The 23,745-nt window shown below is 41.9% G+C and overlaps 1 protein-coding gene across 11 annotated transcripts in view; it reads right to left on the bottom strand.

The window, feature by feature from the left end:
- The window catches only part of abcc9 (ATP-binding cassette, sub-family C (CFTR/MRP), member 9), a 115,304-nt gene that overhangs the window by 35,480 nt on the left and 56,079 nt on the right, over positions 1-23,745 (bottom strand). For 3 of the 11 annotated variants that reach the window (XR_009815322.2, XM_061961300.1, XM_061961302.1), the window contains 16 exons: positions 22,359-22,431; positions 22,176-22,281; positions 22,008-22,046; positions 14,558-14,599; positions 12,972-13,073; positions 8,915-8,999; positions 8,766-8,846; positions 8,384-8,521; positions 8,190-8,315; positions 6,165-6,267; positions 6,032-6,105; positions 5,744-5,959; positions 5,510-5,661; positions 3,178-3,247; positions 2,941-3,098; positions 2,784-2,876 (listed from right to left, as the gene is read on the bottom strand). Coding sequence is in view for 9 of the 11 variants with exons in the window: in XM_061961300.1 (XP_061817284.1) it covers positions 2,784-2,876; positions 2,941-3,098; positions 3,178-3,247; positions 5,510-5,661; positions 5,744-5,959; positions 6,032-6,105; positions 6,165-6,267; positions 8,190-8,315; positions 8,384-8,521; positions 8,766-8,846; positions 8,915-8,999; positions 12,972-13,073; positions 14,558-14,599; positions 22,008-22,046; positions 22,176-22,281; positions 22,359-22,431 (1,658 nt within the window). In the remaining 2 variants the exon portion in view is untranslated. The remainder of the gene's footprint in view (positions 1-2,783; positions 2,877-2,940; positions 3,099-3,177; positions 3,248-5,509; positions 5,662-5,743; positions 5,960-6,031; positions 6,106-6,164; positions 6,268-8,189; positions 8,316-8,383; positions 8,522-8,765; positions 8,847-8,914; positions 9,000-12,971; positions 13,074-14,557; positions 14,600-22,007; positions 22,047-22,175; positions 22,282-22,358; positions 22,432-23,745) is intronic. The other 8 variants (XR_009815323.2, XM_061961307.1, XM_061961308.1 and 5 more) reach the window with 5 other exon arrangements.

The following is a 23,745-nucleotide window of genomic DNA, read 5'->3' as shown; positions in this document are numbered from 1 at the left end:
CGTGACCACACAATGCAGAGAAGGTAGGTACTGTGCGGGTAAAGATATGTTAACTGGGTAAAGGCAGAAAGCACAAGTCTGACACCAATATGCAGAGAAGGTAGGTAATGTGCGGATGAAAATATGTTGAATGGGTACAGGCCGGAAATACGAGCGTGACCTTACTATGCAGAGGTTAAATTACATGATTACATAGATATGTTGTATGGGTGAAAGAAAGAAGCACCAGTGTGTCCCCAGGATGCAGGGAAGGTAGGTAATGTGCAGGTAAAGATATGTTGAATGGGTAAAGGCAGGAAACACCAGCAAAAGTCCGTCCCGTCCAACGCTGCTTGCAGCTTTAATTATATATGCAATTGCATGCAGTACAAGTATGTTTTCAGTCTTTCGCAGGCCACATTAATTGATGTCCTAGACAAGAAGAGTATACGATATCATCATTGCCAAATTTGAACCAAATACAATATTTTGAGTTTTACCAATTTATTTTTTGTTACACACAGTCAAACTGGTTTTTAAATGCTGGGATAACTCTGCTCCCTAATTGCTCTGCAAGGTAATTACAAGACTGCAAAGTGGTACCAGATCTACCATCCGAGCAATGTCAAAAGGCAACTGTTGTGTTCCATTCCGTAGAACATCTTTTGCCCAGACTGCCTTTTCAATAAAAAGGACCACAACTATGGAACTCTCTACCTGACACTTTGAAAAGTATACCTGCACTTGTCACTTGTTGAGCAACAATCGTGTATCCATGTTTAGTTTTTACTAATTGGTTTTTATCTAGTAGGGATGTCCCGATCCAGGTTTTTGCACTTCCGATCCGATACCGATACTGACCGATACTGTCCTATCCGAGCATGTATTAAAGTTTAAAGTTATTTAGCCTACTTAGTTGTCAGAATCATGTTGAAAAGGGTTTTAGTACTCTTGATAACAACTAGCCAGCTGAATTAGGGGAGTTTGAATAATACACAATGGTTGGTAACAAAAAATTGACCTGTTTATTCAAGGATAAACACAAAATAGACAAAATTATACATGACAAACAGAAATGGCATCATTGAACTAGGGCTGGGCGATATGGCCTTTTTTTAATATTGCGATATTTTAAGGCCATATTGCGATACACAATATATATCTCGATATTTTGCCTTAGGCTTGAATGAACACTTGATGCATATAATCACAGCAGTATGATGATTCTATGGGTTTTGATTGATTGATTGAGACTTTTATTAGTAGGTTGCACAGTGAAGTACATATTCCGTACAATTGACCACTAAATGGTAACACCCCAATAAGTTTTTCAACTTGTTTAAGTCGGGGTCCACTTAAATTGATTCATGATACAGATATATACTATCATATATATACTATTATCATAATACAGTCATCACACAAGATAATCACATTGAATTATTTACATTATTTATAATCCAGGGTGTGGAGGGGGGCGCCGGATGTAAGAGTCAAAGAGACAGCCAAAAGAGTTTGATATGAGAATAAATCTAAAGTTAAAATATAGGGTAGAAATGCACCCATTTGCAGGAAATGTAGTCTTGATTTTCAAAATTTTCTTTCAAGGCTTGCATGTCTACATTAAAACATTCTTCTTCATACTGCATTAATATATGCTACTTTTAAACTTTCATGCAGAGAAGGAAATCACAACTAAAAAAAAAATCACTATTTTTTTCATACGGTGTAGATGTGGAAATAATTGCCTCGGCATTTTGATGGTGTGGACGTGTGGCACCGAATAGAGATAAGCGTCTCGACAGACATTACAATATTTGAACAATGATGACGAAAACAGTTTTCTGTCGTGTCCGTGTGTCGAAAATTGTTATGCGCTTATTTTTTTTATTTGATTTTGCGCGTGGTATAGATTTGCCGTGCGCAGAGGACGCTTGGGCAGTGCGCAATTGCTGCAGGCGCGCACCTTGGAGGGAAGGTTGGTCACACGGCTGCGCTAGCATCACAGCTAACGTTAGCCATGCTGCTACCTCTCTGCTCGGGGAGGACATATACGTATGTGACGTATGACGTGACAGTATGTGACGTATGTCGTGACAGTATGTGACGTGTGTAAGAAGGTGCACTTGCTGTCTGTGAGAGGGAGACACAGGAAAGAGTGAGAAGAGCCTGTCGTGTAATGCCAGCAGCTAAAAGAAACTGCGTGAGAATTCACAGACCTGTGGATGTGTTGAAGGTGTGCTGGAAAATGCGGAACGGAAATTAGGGAGCAGCAGAAAAGTGGAATGTATTATTTAAATCGGTGCGTTGGAAAACACGGACTGGAGTTTTTTTTAAACTGGATCTGGATCGGCATTTTCCCATGCCTTGCCGATACGCAATTTTTAGCAAATATCGGCAGCCGATCCGATCCAAATATCGGATCGGGACATCCCTATTATCTAGTCTGCACTTTGTCTGTGTTATTATTATTATTGGCTTTTATCTAGTTTGCACTTTGTATTATTTCTATTATCATTATTATCGACTCATCTTTCCTTATTCTATTTTTTATTTTCCTATTTTAATGATGTTGGTTCTGTGTTGTTGTTGTTGGGGACAAGTGTTGTAAATTAGCTTTGGCTACAAACACTATGATGCATACATTGGATAACAGTTTCAGATGACTATGTTTTTGTATATGTCCCTATTTCAAATAAACCTCTATAATAATAATAATAAAGTGGCGGGCCAGATCTGGCCCCCGGGCCTTGAGTTTGACACCTGTGGCGTAAACCCTCATTGGTTAGGACAAAAAAGGTTACCTAAAGGCTCTGATGGTGGTGAGACCTTCAGCGGTCTCGGAGAAGTGACAGAGCAGAGGAAGCTGGGTGGAGTCGTCCAGGTCCTGCAGGTCTCTGTGGGTGCACCAGAAGGATCCACTGAGCATGACATACACCGAAGTCTGAACTTTGAACTCACTTGGAAGCCACCCGGAAGTACTTCTGAATGAAGTAGAAGGCAACCGCCAGGGGAACCAGGGCGATGAGGAAGTATCGTGTGATGCTGGAAATGACCCCGATGGCAGACAAACACAGCAAGGTGGACCGGGTCAAGGACTCCAGCGTCGGGGGGATGTGCTGCAGGACCAGAAGCATCCTTCACGTCCGCTCGTTCTTTTTCGGATTTGTATAAAACAACGCGGGGAGCACGTCAAACCTGGTCGATGATGTTGGTGTCGGCGGAGAACCTGTTGAGGATCTGCCCCAGTGGGGTGATATCAAAAAACCTGAGGAGAGAAGAATCACTAGTCGAGGCTCCTCTGATGCCAAATGTGTTGCTCCTAGGGGTGTAACGGTACGTGTATTTGTATTGAACTGTTTCGGTTCGGTTCGGAGGTGTACCCAACGAGTTTCCACACGAACATATTAAGTAGCCGCTTCCGCTTCCTTCTGCGTCTGTCTCTGTCAGTCTTCTACACAGCACCCAGCATTGTCCCACCCACACAACCAGAGCTGTAACAGCCAATCAGCAGTGCGTATTCAGAGCGCATGTAGTCAGTGTTTAGCGTTTAGCAGGTAATCATCAGGCAGCGGACTCTCCCCAAATGATAATAAACACCTCCCAGTCAACTACTAGTAACATCACTATGAGCCCGTTGACCTTCTAGAAATATAAAAGGCAGCTCAGCTCGCTCGCAGTCCTGGCTTGACGTGAAGGCTAATTCGCTTTTAGCGTAACGTTAGCTCATTTTGCGGTATGTGTGTGTGTGTGTGTTACGGACAGCAAAGCCCTGTCTGTCTGTTATTTCACTTGACCTTTTTCTGTGTTGATTGAGCTGTGTTGAAGCAGCAAAAAAGGACATTATGTTAAATGAAGAGTTTCTGTCTCTGATAGTTGATATAATAATGTAAGTGCATCATTAAGCCTACATCAGGGGTCGGCAACCCGCGGCTCTTTGATCACTCTGATGCGGCTCAGCAGCTTACTTGCTGAACCCCCCAATTTTCCCGTGAGACTTCCGGATTTCAGTGCCTCTCGCAGAAAACTCCCGGGATTAATACTCACCGATTTTCACCCTTACAGCTATAATAAGGGCGTGCCATGATGGTACAACATTTGGCGCTCTCTACAATCTGTATTAACAGCGTGCCAGCCCAACACTTTTTATACAATATACATCTTCTGCTTGCACACGTACGTGACAGCAAGGCATACTTTGTCAACAGCCACACAGGATACACTGATGGTGACCATATAAAACAACTTTAACACTCTTACTAATAATGCGCCACACTTTGAACCAAAACCAAACAAGAATGACAAACACATTTCGGGAGAACATCTGCACCTTAACACAACATAAACACAACAGAACAAACACCCAGAATCCCATGCAGCACTGACTCTTCCGGGCTACATTATACACCTCTGCTACCATCAAACCCCGCCCCCACCCCATATATAATGTATGTATAATGTATCCCGGAAGAGTTAGGGCTGCATGGGATTCTGGGTATTTGTCCTGTTGTGTTTATGTTGTGTTACTGTGCAGATGTTCTCCCGAAATGTGTTTGTCATTCTTGTTTGGTGTGGGTTCACAGTGTGGCGCATTATTAGTAAGAGTGTTATAGTTTTTTTTATACCGCCACCGTCAGTGTAACCTGTGTGGTTGTTGACTAAGTATGCCTTTCTGTCACCTACGTGAGCAAGCAGAAACGCCATGCAACGTGTGGCTGATCAGGCACGCTGGTAGTAGTGGGTGCTATATGCTGTGCCATCACGGCACGCATGACGCTGGCAAGCGCCATTCATTTAAAACCCACGCGCCGCACCAGCTTTCAAATTTCATATAAAGGTGTAGGCAGCGTGTCTGAGACCCCTGGTTAATACATAGCACAAAGCAAAAAAAAAACTTTGTATGCAGCGTTATTTCATTTAAAATTTCAAAAAAATTTTGCAGCTCCCATTGTTTTCTATAATTTGCGAAACTGGTCAAAATGGCTCTTTGACTGGTAAAGGTTGCCGACCCCTGGACTACATGAACTCCATGGTGTTCAGGGATGAATAGTCTCTCCTATTGCTATTGTACTATTTTTTCAGCTATAGTTACATGAATCATTAGTAATGCAGCAGCCTCGTTTTGAATGGCAGGGTCCCTGCTACCACATGTTGATAAAAATATAACATTTACATAATAAAAATCAACTACAGGCTTCCCAAATGCTGTAATAAATTAAGCATGATGAGTTGACTTTAAACTGTTCAATGTTGCACTTTTTATATGTAGAAGAAAAGTTTTGTCATTTTATTTAATCTGAGCAACAACTTGATGCAGTTTAATGTTGATTAACGTGGGCAGAATTATCACAGTGTTCCCAATGTTAAAAGGATAAAGCCATTGTTTAAAAATTTGGTAAATAAATAACCAAAAAATTTATATTTTGTTGTTTTCTTACTGTACTGAAAATGAACCGAACCGTGACCTCTAAAACGAGGTACGTACCAAACCGAAATTTTTGTGTACCGTTAAACCCCTAGTTCCTCCTACCTGAGAGGAGCGTGGATGATCTTGTTGAGCAGGTTGTCGTGAAGGTTGGTGGCCGCTGACAGACCCAGGAACTCCACAGTGAGGGAGGTGATGAGGCACAAGGTGATCCCGGCCGCACACAGGACTATGAAGACGGTCAGGTAGATGGGATCCTGCACACACACACACAGAGCCTAAGTACAGACGAGGCGCTGGTCTGAGGTTTTAAAAACAGAGATGTCGGCGATAATGCACCTCAGAGTCCGAGGAGCCGGGGAACGTGGCGTTGCGGCTGAGAACCTGAAACTGGCACGTTCCGTTGGGTCCTTCCACTACGCTCTGATTGGACTTGGAGGTCCAGATGGCCAACCAGTAGTCGATGGCGACGATGACCGAGTGCTTGAGGAGCTTGGAGGACACCATGAGGAAGACCATGAAGAAGCCACCAGAGGACATGTAGCACCAGCACACCTGAGAAGAAGAGGGAGATGTTCTTGCATCAACGGATGCTGAGCGAGAACATCTCACGTGCGCCAGCGTCACCTTCCACGGGACCTTCGACCTTCTGCTCGTGGTCGTGGAAAAGTTGTCGTCATCTTCCTCCTCCTCTTCTTCCTCTGGATTGCAAGCGAGATCAAGTGATCCAAACGAAGCAATTCCCGATCTAGACCTTTACCTTCATCTTCGTCATCCACTTGGTTCTTGGCCTCTCGGGAGTAGAAAGCCCTGCGGAGAGTCTTCCTCTCCATCGTGGTTTGGCTGTCCTGCTCGATGTCCTGCTGGGCGAGCACAAGTCAGGAGGTCCAATCAGAAGCCCAGAAGGAGAAACTCTCGTTAGGGCGCATACTTGCCAACCCTCCCGAATTTCCCGGGAGACTCCCGAATTTCAGTGCCCCTCCCGAAAATCTCACGGGGCAACCATTCTTCCGAATTTCTCCCGGACAACAATATTGGGGGTGTGCCTTAAAGGCACTGCCTTTACGTCCTCTACAACCTGTCGTCACGTCCGCTTTTTCTCCATACAAACAGCGTGCCGGCCCAGTCACATAATATATACGGCTTTTACACACACAAGTGAATGCAACGCATACTTGGTCAACAGCCATACAGGTCACACTGAGGGTGGCCGTATAAACAACTTTAACACTGCTACAAATATGCGCCACACTGTGAACCCACACCAAACAAGAATGACAAACACATTTCGGTAGAACATCCGCACCGTAACACAACATAAACACAACAGAACAATATACCCAGAACCCCTTGCAGCACTAACTCTTCCGGGACGCTACAATATACCACCAAACCACTGTGGCTCAGAGTCTGTGGAACGCTCTCCCTGACCACCTAAGGGCACCACAGACTATGGATGCTTTTAAAAAAGGCTTAAAAACCCTTCTTTTTAAAAAAGCCTCTTTTTTTTTTTTTTTAGATATATGCGTGCTAGTTCTAGCTATTAGACTGTTCTAGTTTTTATTTTTATTCATTTTTATTATTTTTTTATTTTTTAATACACTGTAGCATTTTGAGGTTGTCCATACAAACAGCGTGCCGGCCCAGTCACATAATATATGCGGCTTTTACAAACACATAAATGAATACCATTCATACTTGGTCAACAGCCATACAGGTCACACTTACGGTGGCCGTATAAACAACGTTAACACTGTTACAAATATAAGCCACACTGTGAACCCACACCAAACAAGAATGACAAACACATTTCGGTAGAACATCCGCACCGTAACACAACAGAACAATATACCCAGAACCCCTTGCAGCACTAACTCTTCCGGGACTCGACAATATACCACCAAACCACTGTGGCTCCCAGTCTGTGGAACGCTCTCCCTGACCACCTGAGGGCACCACAGACTGTGGATGCTTTTAAAAAAGGCTTAAAAACCCTTCTTTTTAAAAAAGCCTTTTTTCTTTTTTAGATATATGTGTGCTAGTTCTAGCTATTAGGCTGTTCTAGTTTTTATTTATTATCTTTTTATTTTTTTAATACACTGTAGCATTTTGAGGTTGTCCATACAAACAGTGTGCCGGCCCAGTCACATAATATATGCGGCTTTTACACACACATAAGTGAATGCAAGTCATACTTTGTCAACAGCCATACAGGTCCCACTGACGGTGGCCGTATAAACAACTTTAACACTGTTACAAATATGCGCCACACTGTGAACCCACACCAAACAAGAATGACAAACACATTTCGGTAGAACATCCGCACCGCAACACAACAGAACAATATACCCAGAACCCCTTGCAGCACTAACTCTTGCGGGACGCTACAATATACACCCCCCCTCCCCCGCTACCACCAAACCACTGTGGCTCCCAGTCTGTGGCACGCTCTCCCTGACCACCTGAGGGCACCACAGACTGTGGATGCTTTTAAAAAAAGGCTTAAAAAACCTTCTTTATTTTTTTAGATATATGCGTGCCAGTTCTAGCTATTAGGCTGTTCTAGTTTTTATTTCTATTCATTTTTATTATCTTTTTATTTGTTAATACACTGTAGCATTTTGAGGTTGTTTGCTCAATGTAAAGTGCTTTTACACATACAATCTATTATTATTATTATTATTATTATTAGGGCCACAATGGCCCCCCCACCCCCGCCCACCTCAACCCATCTCTCGAATTCGGAGGTCTCAAGGTTGGCAAGTATGTTGGGGGCGGCGCCGACCTTCTCCAGCTCCTGGTCCTGCCGGTTCATGAGCGTCTTCCAGTGGTCGTAGAGCTCCACGTCATGAGTCTGGATGTCCTTGAGAGTTCCTTCCCTCAGCACAGAGCCGCCCTTCATGGCTATGATCTGAACATGCGCGCGTCATCAAAACACGGCCCTACGGACACACGTTTGTAGACGTCCCGAGTTCTCACCCAGTCGGCGTGGATGAGGTACTGCAGCTTGTGCGTGACCAGAACCACCGTTCGTTTGTCGTCCTGCAGGAACTTGAGGATGCCTTCCTGCAGCAGGTGGTCGCTCAGGTGGATGTCCAGTGCGGAGAAGGGGTCGTCCTGAGATGCAAGGAAAGGAATAATCACGCAAGGTCACTGAATGCATCGTCCGGTCGTCTGCTGCTGCCCTTTTCCCAAGCAAATGACGTGACGAACATTTGCTTTACGAGATCACTATCAGTGCAAGGGAAGCTGACGTTGTCACGGCGACAGGGGCGATGCAACATAAACATGTCATCCTCCCTCTGACTAATCTAATTCAATTGATTCAGTTTCCCCTCATTAGCAACACTTCTCTTCTGACCAAGAAGACGATGTTGGTGTTCTGGTAGAGCGCCCGAGCCACGCAGATCCTCTGGCGCTGCCCGCCGCTCAGGTTGATGCCCTGGCGAGGAAGCGCAACGCTGGTCAGGAGCGGAAACAACATGCGGGTGGGCCGAGAACGCTCCTTACTCGCTCGCCGATCTCAGTCTGGTCTCCGAAAGGAAGAAGGTCGATGTCCAGTTGGAGAGAGCAGGCGTCGATCACCGCTTTGTACCTGGCAACACACACCAATGCATCAGGCTGCGCCATCATGGCCAAAATAATAATCACTATTATTTTTCATCCAAAGTGAAATCACAATTGTTCATTATGCTAGGAAAAACTTAATGTGAGGTTCCCCACAGGTCGGCAATCTATTTGTGGTAATGGAGTTCTGGAGATGGGCGGACGCACGCACTCAGCGCACTTTACCAGTGTCTCCATGGAAATGCACCCCTCTACCTCAAAGAACTGCTCACCCCCAAATCCTCCGCTCCGGACAGGCTAAACTCCTCTAACCTCCGAGGACAAAGCTACGAACAATGGGAGACCGGGCTTTCTGCTCCGCCGCTCCCAGTCTGTGGAACGCTCTCCCTGACCACCTGAGGGCACCACAGACTGTGGATGCTTTAAAAAAAGGCTTAAAAACCCTTCTTTAAAAAAAAAAAAACTTTTTTTAGATATATGCGTGCTAGTGCTAGCTATTAGGCTGTTCTAGTTTTTATTTATTTGTATTATCTTTTTATTTTTTAATACACTCTCCCTGACCACCTGAGGGTACCACAGACTGTGGATGCTTTTAAAAAAGGCTTAAAAACCCTTCTTTTTAAAAAAGCCTTTTTTTTTTTTTTTAGGTATATTCGTGCTAGTTCTAGCTATTAGGCTGTTCTAGTTTTTATTTTTATTTATTTGTATTATCTTTTTATTTTTTTAATACACTCTCCCTGACCACCTGAGGGCACCACAGACTGTGGATGCTTTTAAAAAAGGCTTAAAAACCCTTCTTTTTAAAGAAGCCTTTTTTTTTTTAAATATATGCGTGCTGGTGCTAGCTATTAGGCTGTTCTAGTTTTTATTTATTTGTATTATCTTTTATTTTTTAATACACTCTCCCTGACCACCGGAGGGTACCACAGACTGTGGATGCTTTTAAAAAAGGCTTAAAAACTACTTTTTAAAAAAGCCTTTTTTTTTTTAGATATATGCGTGCTAGTGCTAGCTATTAGGCTGTTCTAGTTTTTATTTTTTATTTATTTGTATTATCTTTTATTTTTTAATACACTCTCCCTGACCACCTGACGGCACCACAGACTGTGGATGCTTTTAAAAAAGGCTTAAAAACCCTTCTTTTTAAAAAAAAAAAAAATTTTTTTTAGACATATGCGTGCTAGTTCGAGCTATTAGGCTGTTCTAGTTTTTATTTTAATTCATTTGTATGATCTTTTTATGTTTTAATACACTCTCCCTGAAAACCTGAGGGCACCACATACTGTGGATGCTTTTAAAAAAAGACTTAAAAACCCTTCTTTTTAAAAAAAGCCTCTTTTTTTTTTAGATATATGCGTGCGAGTTCTAGCTATTAGGCTGTTCTAGTTTTTATTTTTATTATCTTTTAATACACTGTAGCACTTTGAGGTTGTTTGCTCAATGTAAAGTGCTTTTGCAAATAAAGTCTATTATTATTATTATTATTATTAGGGCCACACAAAAAGTCGGATAACTATAACACCACACAAAGTGTCAATTCCAGACAGTTACACTATGACTCCCCAAACTGATGTGCTTATTCTACTGTCATTTATTTAGAATGTTAATTTGTCGTATTAATCACGTAATGCTGTTACTAGAGTACAGGAATGCTAATAAAAGATATGTTAAGCGGGACTAAATGTGATCTCTGAAAGGGGTTCAAATTCTTCCCAAAGCTTGACCCCCACCCAGGCATAAAACACTACAGCACACAGCTCATGAAAAACAAGACTGTATTTGTTATGTTCATTTAAGTGGGCCACATCACTTATATTAGAAAAAAAAAAGGTCATTTGATTATTAAAATAAAACACTTAAACTGTTATGATGTCAGGTTTGGTGTGGCCACAGTGTGCACGTCTGATGTTGCTCACATGTGCTGCACTGAATGATCAGGGAGTTTTTACTTTTTTTGCTCACATACATTAAAAATCAGAGCACAGGTGTCAAACTCAAGGCCCGGGGGGCCAGATCTGGCCCGCGACATCATTTTATCTGGCTGGCAAACACCTGGAAATGATATGTGTCAATAAAGTACTTCATATTTTCTCACTAAATGTCATAGATTTTTTCCATTTTGACAGAAAAAATATATTTACTGCTTGAAATTGCATACCTTTTAAACTTTAATAGTATCCAATATTGCAACAAATAGTACAGTATATTATCATACTTTCCAAACATGTTTTAGTCTAAATAAAAATACTTACCTTTAAATCAAACTACCCATCAAATAAATCAATCAATACATTTTACGGTGTTCTTTACAGCATTTTACTGTAAATTTAAAAAAATGAAAATTTTTTTTAGTTAAAATTCTGTTAACTGAGCTGCCATTTTTTTAACTGTAAAATATTGTTTTTACAGTGTATTACTGTAAATGGAAAAATGATACATTTGTTTTTACGGTAGAAAAACTGGCAGCTAAGTTGCCAGAATAAAAAAGGAACTTGTACTCTTTTTTCCATTAACAATATCATGTTGTAAAAACCAATGTATATTTAATAGTAAAATTCTGGCAACTAAGCTGCCTGCTTAGGGGCGGCATAGCTCGGATGGTAGAGTGACCATGCCAGCAACTTGAGGGTTCCAGGTTTGATTCCCGCTTCCGCCATCCTAGCCGTTGTGTCCTTGGGCAAGACACTTTACCCACCTGCTCCCAGTGCCACCCACACTGCTTTAAATGGAACTTAGATATTGGCTTTCACTATGTAAAGCGCTGTGAGTCACTAGAGAAAAGCGCTATATAAATATTCACTTCACTTCTCCGTAAAGAACAAAAACAGTGGTACCGTAAAATGTTGTAAGAAATAAAAATAAAAACTATTTTACAGTAACATTTTGTAAATGTAAAGTTTTTACTGTAAAATCGACAGTCTACTTAAAACAATTTATATAATTAACAATGAAATCCAGAGGCAAATTCATACATTATTGGCTGCTACAGTTCATGTACCTTGTGTTAATTCTATTTCCAATTCTTAAATGCAAATCAAAAAACACATTTCGGGCCATTTTTTCTATTTTCATTTCTGAAACAAAAGTTGGACAACAACTTAATGACCCTTTTTTTTAAAACGACAATAAGACTCCTGCTGAACAAAGGTGTTAGCGTTATGCTAAGAACATGCTAAACGCAAAAGAAAAGCTAAAATACTGCTTCTGGTTCAATTTGTCATCACACAGATTTTTTTGCATTTTGGATGAACAAATATTTGACTTTTGTGTTTATCAGGAAAAATTAATGTCCATACAAGGAAAACAGCACAAAATCCAATTTTATGGCAATATTTTAATGAAAATAAACCCTTTTTGTTTGTTTTAAAATCTGCCATATATAATTAAAAAAAATCTAAAAATTGTTATGTGTATTGCTCCATTTATAGTGTAATAATGCTCATTGTCATTTCTGTATTATTATTTATTTCGCTAACTTTTACCATCATATTTGTACATATCCTATTTGCTGATGTTGTTCTATTGTTGTTGTTGTTATTGTTGTTTTTGTCTCTCTGTCTTATCCCCCTCTTGTCCCCACAATTACCCCTCTGTCTTCCTTTTTTTCTCTTTCTATCCCCTCCTGCTCCGGCCCGGCTGCACCAAATGATAATATAAATACATTTAATAAAGTCAAATACAAATAAGGCAACAAGAGAAGTATCCTCTCTTTTGTAAAGTAAATCAGAACAGCCGATATAGATCATCTACATCTACTATATGATTTGCCTGAGAAGCTGGACAGGACAAAAAAAAAAAATAATAATAATAATGGGAAAAAAAAAATCGAAAAACGGCCCTTAATTAGTTTTTTGCTTTGCGTTTCAGAATTGGAAATAATATGAATGGAAGGTACACAGACCTGTTACAAGCGGCCCTCTGATGGCAGCCATAAGTGCCAGTTTGACATCCCTGAATTAGAGGGGAACATTGCATGGAAGCAAAGAAGATGAGGGCGCACCTCTGCTTGTTGAAGGGGCTTCCAAAGGTGATGTTCTCCTCCACGGTGGCGTTGAGCAGCCAGGACTTCTGGGTAGCGTAGGCCACAGAGTACCTGTTCTTGCTGCGCTCATCGTGGGAGTGGAAGGCGAGCGGGTCACAGTGAGAACACACACAGTGAAAGAAGTTCAGGTTTGATACTAATCTGCTCCACAGGTCAGGATGGATGACATGGTTACACATGGGCTGGCAGTAAGGAGGTCAAAAGGGGGTCATGTTCATGACGCATGAAGCAACACGAGATGATTGCATCCACCTCCAATTGTACCCAAATAATGCACCTCCTCATCCTGTATGATGTATGTCAATAAGACTCATGCACTCGTCACTCAGTTAATTACACATCCACCTCCAATTGTACCCAAATAGTACACCTCCACGTCCTGTATGATGTATGACAGTGTTTTTCAACCACTGTGCCGAGATACAATCTGGTGTGCCGTGGGAGATTATCTAGTTTCACCTATTTGGGTTAAAAATATTTTGTTTTCTGTAGATGTCGGAAAGAGCGGGAGGCAGCATGCAGGTAAAAAGGTGTCTAATGCTTAAACCAAAAATAAACAAAAGGTGAGTGTCCCCTAAGAAAAGGCATTGAAGCTTAGGGAAGGCTATGCAGAAGGAAACTAAAACTGAACTGGCTTCAAAGTAAACAAAAACAGAATGCTGGACGACAGCAAAGACTTACTGTGGAGCAAAGACGGCGTCCACAATGTACATCTGAACATGACAATCAACTAGAGATGTCCGATAATATCAGACTGCCCATATTATCGGCCGATAAATGCTTCAAAATGTAATATCGGAAATTATCGGTATCGGTTTCAAAAAGTAAAATGTATGACTTTTTAAAACGCCGCTGTGTACACGAACGTAGGGAGAAGTACGTAGCGCCGATAAACCTTAAAGGCACTGCCTTTGCGTGCCGGCCCAATCACATGATATCTACGGCTTTTCACACACACAAGTGAATGCAAGCATACTTGGTCAACAGCCATACAGGTCACACTGAGGGTGGCCGTACAAAGAACTTTAACACTCTTACAAATATGCGCCACACTGTGAACCCACACCAAACAAGAATGGCAAACACATTTCGGGAGAACATCCGCACCGTAACACAACATAAACACAACAGAACAAATACCCAGAAACCCTTGCAGCACTAACTCTTCCGGGACGCTACAATATACCCCCTTCGTTATGATTTAAAGTCATATCCAACAATTACGACAACGACTTTTTACTGTCAACTGAGTTACATTTCTTAATGATTTCTGCTGGTGGTGTGCCTCCGCATTTTTTCAACGCAATAAATGTGCCTCGGCTCAAAAAGGGTTGAAAAACACAGGTGTTTGTCAATGAGGCTCATGCACTAGTCACTCAGTTAATTACACATCCACCTCCAATTGTACCCAAATAGTACACCTCCACGTCCTGTATGATGTATGTCAATGAGACTCATGCACTAGTCACTCAGTTAATTAAGGGCAGGCATGCACACAGAGCACGATGAGGATAAAGACGGATCACAGGAAGACGACGTGGTACCTCCCGACGTGGTCGTGGCCCTCCTCCTCCGCCTCTGAGCAGCTGTCAAAGGCAGCACTTTTAGCGTGAGTACACACTGACCCCCCACCTGGCGCTAACACCTGTGCTAACATGCTAACATCACCTGGGCGGAGCCTCGTGTTTGCGCTCGATTGGGCGGAGTGAGGTGCCGGCTTGGGTCTAAATTAAGGCCCGGGGGCCACATGCGGCCCGTTAAGCTTTTCAATCTGGCCCGCCGGACATTCCCAAATATTTTTTTTAGATGTTTAAGATGGAAAGTGTAGCTGCCATTATGATGTGCTGTCATGTTTTCTAATGACCGTAAGTCTTCAACTGTACTAAGTCTTTACATGCTTGGAATCTGCGCTTTTGCGTGATATTTTAGTGACTAGTGTTGTCCTGGTACCAATATTATTTCGATACTTTTCTAAATAAAGGGGACCAGAAAAAATTGCATTATTGGCTTTATTTTAAGCAAGAATCTTAGGGTGTGGCGGACCGGTATTTTTCAGAGGCGGTATGGTACCGAATATGATTCATTAGTATCGCGGTACTATACTAATACCGGTGACGTGGCCTCACCTGCCATCATGGAGAAAAAAAAACTGTAAAAAGAAAAAAAATGTTTTTAATTGTTATAATTATCCAGTGATTATACTATAAAGTTATTTTCCATTTAACTTCACCAGTTTTAGATGATTTTTATTCAAAATCGCTGAATTTTCACATTTGCCGTTCAAATACTGAGAAGAGACGGTGCGGTGAACAGCAGCCAGTTGAGGCACGTCACTCAGTGCCTCAACATGGATTGCGCAATGACTCGGCTAACTGCTGGCCTGCTGTGCAGTGAGACTGTATTGCTATATGAATTATATTATACATTTCCATAGTTTAGTTAGCTGAGGTATATAATGTACAGTGTATTTTGTCAACAACTGTATGTGCGTAAAGCATTTCTTGTGCTGAGCGATCATAAAACGGCTGCAAAAGACGCACTGGCTGAGGCTCGCCTCCTGCACCCCCGCCGTAGAATTGTTATATCAACTAAAGCCCACACTTAAACTTTCCACGTGCAAGATTGAATCTATTTAAAAAAATTATTTCATAAGAATCCAAAAAGTGCAAAAACAATAATGTTGGTGTTGGAGGAGTTGTGAATGACTGCAGGGACACAACATTAGATACACCTGCAGACTGCAGGTGTACCTAATTCACAACTCCTTCAACACGAACATTATTGTTTTTGCACTTTTTGGCTTCTTATTAAATAACTTTTGTAACCTATTTTCATGGGCTTTCCTCTTTGTAATGTTAAGTTCCTGTTATGCGCTGTTATACAGTATATGCCTTGAGCTCTTATTTTGAAGGCGCTAAGAGCGGAAGTGATGTCACGTTGCGGAGGTTTTTGAAAGAAGGTAAATAAAGTGGTCCTCGTGTAAACTGGAGCCTCCGTGTTTGTTATTTTGTAGTTTCATACAGTATAGGCCACATTTATAAACCCTCGGTTACACTTTTTTAAATAGATTCAATCTTGCACGTGGAAAGTTTAAGTGAGGGCTTTAGTTGCGGCGCATGGACTTAATTTCTAAGTAAAGGTAAGACCATAATAACGTTTTTTTAATTAAATGTGCTTTTTTGTGTGCTACAGTTTGTATGTGTAAAGTTAAAGTTAAGTTAAAGTACCAATGATTGTCACACACACACTAGATGTAATGACATTTGTCGTCTGCATTTGACCCATCCCCTTGATCACCCCCTGGGAGGTGAGGGGAGCAGTGGGCAGCAGCGACGCCGCACCCGGGAATCATTTTTGGTGATTTAACCCCCAATTCCAAGCCTTGATGCTGAGTGCCAAGCAGGGAAGAATGCTGGTATGAGCTTTTAAACATAACCCGTTAACTGCTGCCAATCAAATGGTGAATAAGATACTCTTTAGGGTTCATATGTTTGTAAATCTGACTGTGATGAAGTCAGTGCCTCACCAGCCATCAACCTCACCGCACGTCACTGACTAATACCCATATACCGTACAACCCTACTAGTTACTATGGTAATATACGTCACAGCAGGTCAGACGAGGCACCACACTGCAAAAACTGTAACCTAAGTAAGATGAAATATCTCAAATAAGGGTGACATTTGCTTATTTTCTGTCTGATAATTAATTCTCCTCACTAAGCAGATTTTATGTTCGAGTGTTTTACTTGTTTTAAGTGTTTTGGTCCTAAATGATCTCAGTAAGATATTACAGCTTGTTGCTGAGATGTGATGACCTATATTGAGTAAAACATGCTTGAAACTAGAATATCAACTGTTGCAAAGCTGTGTCATCAACACTCACGAGTATAAAACTACTTTTTTAAAGTAATCATTTCTTATTTCAAGCATGAAAAAAAAAAGATGATGTAATGCATATCATTATGTCAAGATAATGGCACTAGCATTTACTTAATTTAAGAATATTTTTCAACATATTGAGCAAAAAAGCCCTCTTTTTTTTTTCTACCAAGAAAAGTGCACTTGTTGTTAGTGAGAATATACTTATTTTAAGGTATTTTTGGGTTCATTGAGGTTAGCTAATTTTACTTGTTTTGGAAAGTCTTGACAAGCCAAATTGTCTTGTTCTATTGGCAGATAATTTTGCTTAGTTCAAGTAAAATACCCCTCATTTTTGTATTTTTTTTTCTTGTTTTTGAACACTGTCTTTTTGCAGTGCAAGCAGTGCGGGTGGAGAGCGTTTCCACAGAGTGTTTGCAGAGCCTGAAATGTGGGTGTCAGGGACAGACGTGGAAGGAGATTTTTACAAGAAAGTTCTAAAGCTTAGTGATGTATCACATATATCAGATTGTAGATGTTTTTTTTACCCTTCATGTTCATATTTCGCTGTGTTTGTTGCATTTTTGTTGCATTTGGCTTGATTGTAAAATATGTGGATGGAGAGGGGGTGTGACGTTCATATGTTCTCAATATTCAGGGTTTTAGCGTTCATAGAAAAAAACAAAAACATTCCATTCCGTTTTTAAAGGGGAACATTATCACAATTTCAGAAGGGTTAAAACCATTAAAAATCAGTTCCCAGTGGCTTATTTTATTTTTCGCAGTTTTTTTCAAAATTTTACCCATCACCCAATATCCCTAAAAAAAGCTTCAAAGTGCCTGATTTTAACCATCGTTATATACACCCGTCCATTTTCCTGTGACGTCACATAGTGATGCCAACACAAACAAACATGGCGGAAAGAACTGCAAGCTATAGCGACATTAGCTCGGATTCAGACTCGGATTTCAGCGGCTTAAGCGATTCAACAGATTACGCATGTATTGAAACGGATGGTTGTAGTGTGGAGGCAGGTAGCGAAAACGAAATTGAAGAAGAAACTGAAGCTATTGAGCCATATCGGTTTGAACCGTATGCATGCGAAACCGACGAAAACAACACGACAGCCAGCGACACGGGAGAAAGCGAGGGCGAATTCGGCGATCGCCTTCTAACCAACGATTGGTATGTGTTTGTTTGGCATTAAAGGAGACTAACAACTATGAACTAGGTTTACAGCATATGAAATACATTTGGCAACAACATGCACTTTGAGAGTGCAGACAGCCCAATTTTCATCAATTAATATATTCTGTAGACATACCCTCATGTCAGTAGGCCAGGGAAGCTAGGGTCGATATTCTTCTCTTGATCATCTTCGATGGCATAAGGGACGGTGTGAGCCAAGACATCCAGGGGGTTTAGCTCGCTCGTCTGCGGGAACAAACTGCCGCCATTGCTTGCCGTGCTACCGAGGTCCTTTGTCCCTGAATTGCTCACACACTCCGGCAGATTCAATGGGGGTCTGGCGGCAGATTTCTTTGACTTTATGGTTGGAAATGCATCTGCTTTGAGTGTTGCAGGATATCCACACATTCTTGCCATCTCTGTCGTAGCATAGCTTTCGTCGGTAAAGTGTGCGGAACAAACGTCCAATTTCTTGCCACTTTGGCATCTTTGGGCCACTGGTGCAACTTGAATCCGTCCCTGTTCGTGTTGTTACACCCTCCGACAACACACCGACGAGGCATGATGTCTCCAAGATACGGAAAACAGTCGAAAAAACGGAAAATAACAGAGCTGATTTGACTCGGTGTTTGAGAAAATGGCGGATTGCTTCCAAGAGCGAATATTAGAAAGGCGTTTAATTCGCCAAAATTCACCCATTTAGAGTTCGGAAATCGGTTACAAAAATATATGGTCTTTTTTCTGCAACATCAAGGTATATATTGACGCTTACATAGGTCTGGTGATAATGTTCCCCTTTAAGGCGGTCTGTCATAATGTTTTTAGCATTCAATCAGACTTTATTGTGAGGTTTTGTATTAGTTTTCCTTAAAAAATAGATATACCAGCCCCCAGACACATTTTTTGTTCTCTAAATTTGGCCCCCTAGTCAAAATAATTGCCCAGGCCTGCTCTAAATGCTCGGTTTGTGAAGATTGATGAGTTTCCCGTGGCGACGAGCAAACTTTGAAGACGCAAGCTGCGCTAATAGACTTGAACGTTCCACCCAGAAAGGAGACACCGGGCAAGTGATGCTGTCATAGTCCCTCCTCGGGTAACTAGGTTCTGTCATTGACTGTCCAGAAGGGGGGCGGGGCTTTAGGAAAGGTTACGTAAGAGAAGCAGCAAGGCCTTCTCTGCTGGCCAGAAATCATGATCATAATTGAAGATACAATTATGTTTTAATTGACTTTCCCTAAATATGTAAACGTATTCATATTTTCTTCATGTCATATTATGCTCCTTCCAGCGTTGTTATTTTTAGGTTACAGTTTGTATCCAATCAGAATTCAGCTAGCTTATGTTGCCATGCTGTACCAAATCTGCCTTGAGAATCAACAATGTTTGTGCACTGTAAGTGAACGGGCACATACAGTTGATAGATAATTGCCATAGCCAATCTAGCTGGCCTCACCTTGAACGTGACATGGACCACAATGGAAACAAGCCTTTTGGCTTTTTGTGCCACCCATTTGCCTTTTTTAAAGCATTACATGGATTAAATTCTTTAAGATGTCAATAGACTTCTCAATCAATCAATCAATCAATCAATCAATCAATCAATCAATCCCATTTACGTCTCCTGCGATTGGATACTCACCGGTTTGAGCCGCGGCGGATCATTAGCGGATAAATTTGAGAACGCATACAGTTGATAGACAGTGGCGATAGCCAATCAGATCACAAGTTGTTGTCAGTAGCCTATCTAGGTAGCCTGACGTTAACGAGACTGTGATTGGATACTCACTTGTCACTCCAAAGTGAGTATCCAATCACAAGTTGCACTTCTAGCAGATAAATCACTTTTTAAACCCACAAAGAAGAACAAAACGTTGATTAGGTGGCAGATATATATTTGCAAGGCCTATCTTGCTGATTGTATTGTACCATATGTCCCGGCAAGAAATCTGCGTTCAAAGAACTCCGGCTTATTAGTGATTCCCAGAGCCCATGGACTGGACTCTCACTATTATGTTAGATGCACTATGGACTGGACTCTCACTATTATGTTAGATCCACAATGGACTGGACTCTCACAATATTAACTAAATCCACTATGGACTGGACTCTCACACTATTATGTTAGATCCACTATGGACTGGACTCTCACACTATTATGTTAGATCCACTATGGACTGGACTCTCACTATTATGTTAGATCCACTATGGACTGGACTCTCACTATTATGTTAGATCCACAATGGACTGGACTCTCACAATATTAACTAAATCCACTATGGACTGGACTCTCACACTATTATGTTAGATCCACTATGGACTGGACTCTCACTATTATGTTAGATCCACTATGGACTAGAATCTCACTATTATGTTAGATCCACTATGGACTGGACTCTCTCACTATTATGTTAGATCCACTATGGACTGGACTCTCACACTATTATGTTAGATCCACTATGGACTGGACTCTCACACTATTATGTTAGATCCACTATGGACTGGACTATCTCACTATTGTGTTAGATCCACTATAGACTGGACTCTCGCACTATTAACTAGATCCACTATGGACTGGACTCGCACTATTAACTAGATCCACTATGGACTGGACTCTCTCACTATTATGTTAGATCCACTGTAGACTGGACTCTCACACTATTAACTAGATCCACTATGGACTCTCACAATATTAACTCGATCCACTATGGACTGGACTCTCACTATTATGTTAGATCCACTATGGACTGGACTCTCACACTATTATGTTAGATCCACTATGGACTGGACTCTCACACTATTATGTTAGATCCACTATGGACTGGACTCTCTCACTATTATGTTAGATCCACTATAGACTGGACTCTCAAACTATTAACTAGATCCACTATGGACTGGACTCGCACTATTAACTAGATCCACTATGGACTGGACTCTCACAATATTAACTAGATCTACTATGGACTGGACTCTCACACTATTATGTTTGATCCACTATGGACTGGACTCTCACACTATTAACTAGATCCACCATGGACTGGACTCTAACATTATTATGTTAGATCCACTATGGACTGGACTCTCTCACTATTATGTTATATGCACTATAGACTGGACTCTCCCACTATTAACTAGATCCACTATGGACTGGACTCGCACTATTAACTAGATCCCCTATGGACTGGACTCTCACAATATTAACTAGATCCACTATGGACTGGACTCTCACACTATTATGTTAGATCCACTATGGACTGGACTCTCACAATATTATGCTAGATCCACTCGACGTCCATTGCACCGGTCGTCCAAGGTTTCTCATTGTCCCATTGGGTTGAGTTTTTCCTTGCCCTGATGTGGGATCTAAGCCGAGGATGTCGTTGTGGCTTGTGCAGCCCTTTGAGACACTTGTGATTTAGGGCTATATAAGTAAACATTGATTGATTGATTGATTTTCAAGAAGGATATTTAAAGAGAAACTACATCTTGTGAGACAAAGCTAGCTCAGCGGCGATGAAATGGCAAAACGCCCACCACTTCCACTCCAATCAAGGGACTACGAGCGGTACCACTGGCTTATACGGCATCGAAGGGGTCCTACAAATTGTGAGTTCAAATATTTAATTTCTTTATTTTTTCACATTTAATATGTTTTTTTGCAATTTTAATTTTGACCGTACCACATAAGATATGTTTTAATTGCTGATGCGGGTTTATTCATTTTTAAATGTGCCAGAAAATTACCCGTTTTGTACACTGTTGATGTGATTCAATGCTCAGTAAATGTGTTCCTGTATAGTATTTCTCCGGCAATGATCATGTGGCGACATCAATGATGGTATTTGGAGAGGTCATCATTGAAGTCGCACATCGCTGAAGGCCTAGGTGGGAAACGCACGGCCCGCCACTGAGAAGCAATATGGATGGAGTGAGATGAGGTGGAAGTACCTGAACGTCCCCTGGTGGAGCGTCTCGCTATCAGGCAGCCTGATGCGGCGAGAAGGCAGGAGGTCAGAAGCTGGTGTTAATACACGTGCACGCTCACGCCACGGCTCAGTTAGTCTCCTTCCGTTCAAACGGGCGAAGCGCAACACTCGCCGGCCGCGTGGGACTTACTTGCTCCAGTGGACGCGCCCGCTGATGGTCTGCATCTCGCCCAGCATGGCCAGCAGCAGCGACGACTTCCCACAACCCACCTGGCCCACGATCATGGTCAGCTGACCTGAGAGCGCGCGCACACAGGAAGTCAGGATGTTTACACCACATGTGTAGCCACCACGCAGGTGTGATGGTCAGCACCTGTCGGGATGCGGATGTTGATGTCGGACAGCGTGGACAGGTTGCTTCCCCAGGTGAAGCATCCGTTGCTCACCTGAACACACACAAGGGAGGTATGACAAAATAAGAGCGTGTCGCTGAATTCCTGTTTGATGATCCGTCACGTCGCTTCCCTCACATTCCTCATCTGTTGGGTTTATTTGTTCCCATTAGGTTTATTTTATCTCAGACCCCCGCCCTCGCTTTACGCAGCAGATCCTTCTCCAAATGACACTGACCCACAAAGGCATGTCCATTAGCCAAAATAAAAGCACTTGGAGCTGGAAGACAATAGACAAAAGTATTGGGACAAAGCTCTTTAAAAAGGGGTCATGTCAGGTTCAAACACTGATGACATCTATGAAACAAGACAAGAGTATGGCGTCACATTAGTGCCAAAAATCCGAGCGCATAAAAACTGTTATCGCGCGCTGATTCTCCACTTCGTGCGCGCGCGTGACACCCTTTTGCGCGCGCGTGGTTTCTTTTTGCGCGTGCGCGGTGCCTTTCTGTGTGCGCGCGGTGCCTTTTTGCGCGCGCGCGGTGACTTTCTGCGCGCGCGCGGTGCCTTTCTGCGTGCGCGCGACGCCTTTCTGCGCGCTCTCTGTGTACTCCTGGCATCTCTCCTCGCGCTCTCATGTTTCTTTTTGGCACTTTGGGGGCGGGTATGCTTAGACGGCCCCTTCTTTCTGATTGGTCAGGCGAAAAATGCAGAAAAATGCTCAGAGCCAATCAGAAGTATAGCAGGGCGGGTCATGGTCAATATGTATCAAGATTTACGGAGGAAGAAGTGGATAAAAAAATGTCGCGCGCTGATGAAGGTTATTTCATACCACATAAACACAATACAGGGTAATACAAAATGTGCAGAGTGACTCATTGTTCCCCTGCATCCATGCCTCGACGCGGATCAAAGGAGTCTAAACGCGGCCGTGATCAATTGTCCTCCAGCGATTTGGACGAAAATGCAACGTTTACTCCGGACGATCGAAAAATGTTGCAAGCTATGGTTGAAAAACTTGGAAAACTGGACATTTTTAATGAACTAAAAACTGACGTTTCAGAGCTGAAAAAATCAGTCGAGCACAATCACGCTGAAATGGTGGAGATAAAAAAGGAACAGACAATGCTAAAAGTTGAGTTAACAAGACAATAATAAGACAACAAACACCATAATCACATCTTTGAGCCAAAACTGGTCCACCAGCAATAACATCCAACCATAACATTATTTTATATTTTCACTTATTCTTGAACATTTGTTTTCTAATTTATGGAATTTCTTTTGATTCAGCCATAAAATTTATGAAATAATCTTTGAATTTTGTTTTTAAAATGTTAAAAATAGCTTTTAATAATGTATTCTGAA

The sequence above is a fragment of the Nerophis lumbriciformis genome, linkage group LG05 (assembly GCF_033978685.3).
Source record: "Nerophis lumbriciformis linkage group LG05, RoL_Nlum_v2.1, whole genome shotgun sequence".
Classification (NCBI taxonomy): Eukaryota; Metazoa; Chordata; class Actinopteri; order Syngnathiformes; family Syngnathidae; genus Nerophis; species Nerophis lumbriciformis.
This window is presented reverse-complemented; position numbering and strand designations above follow the sequence as displayed.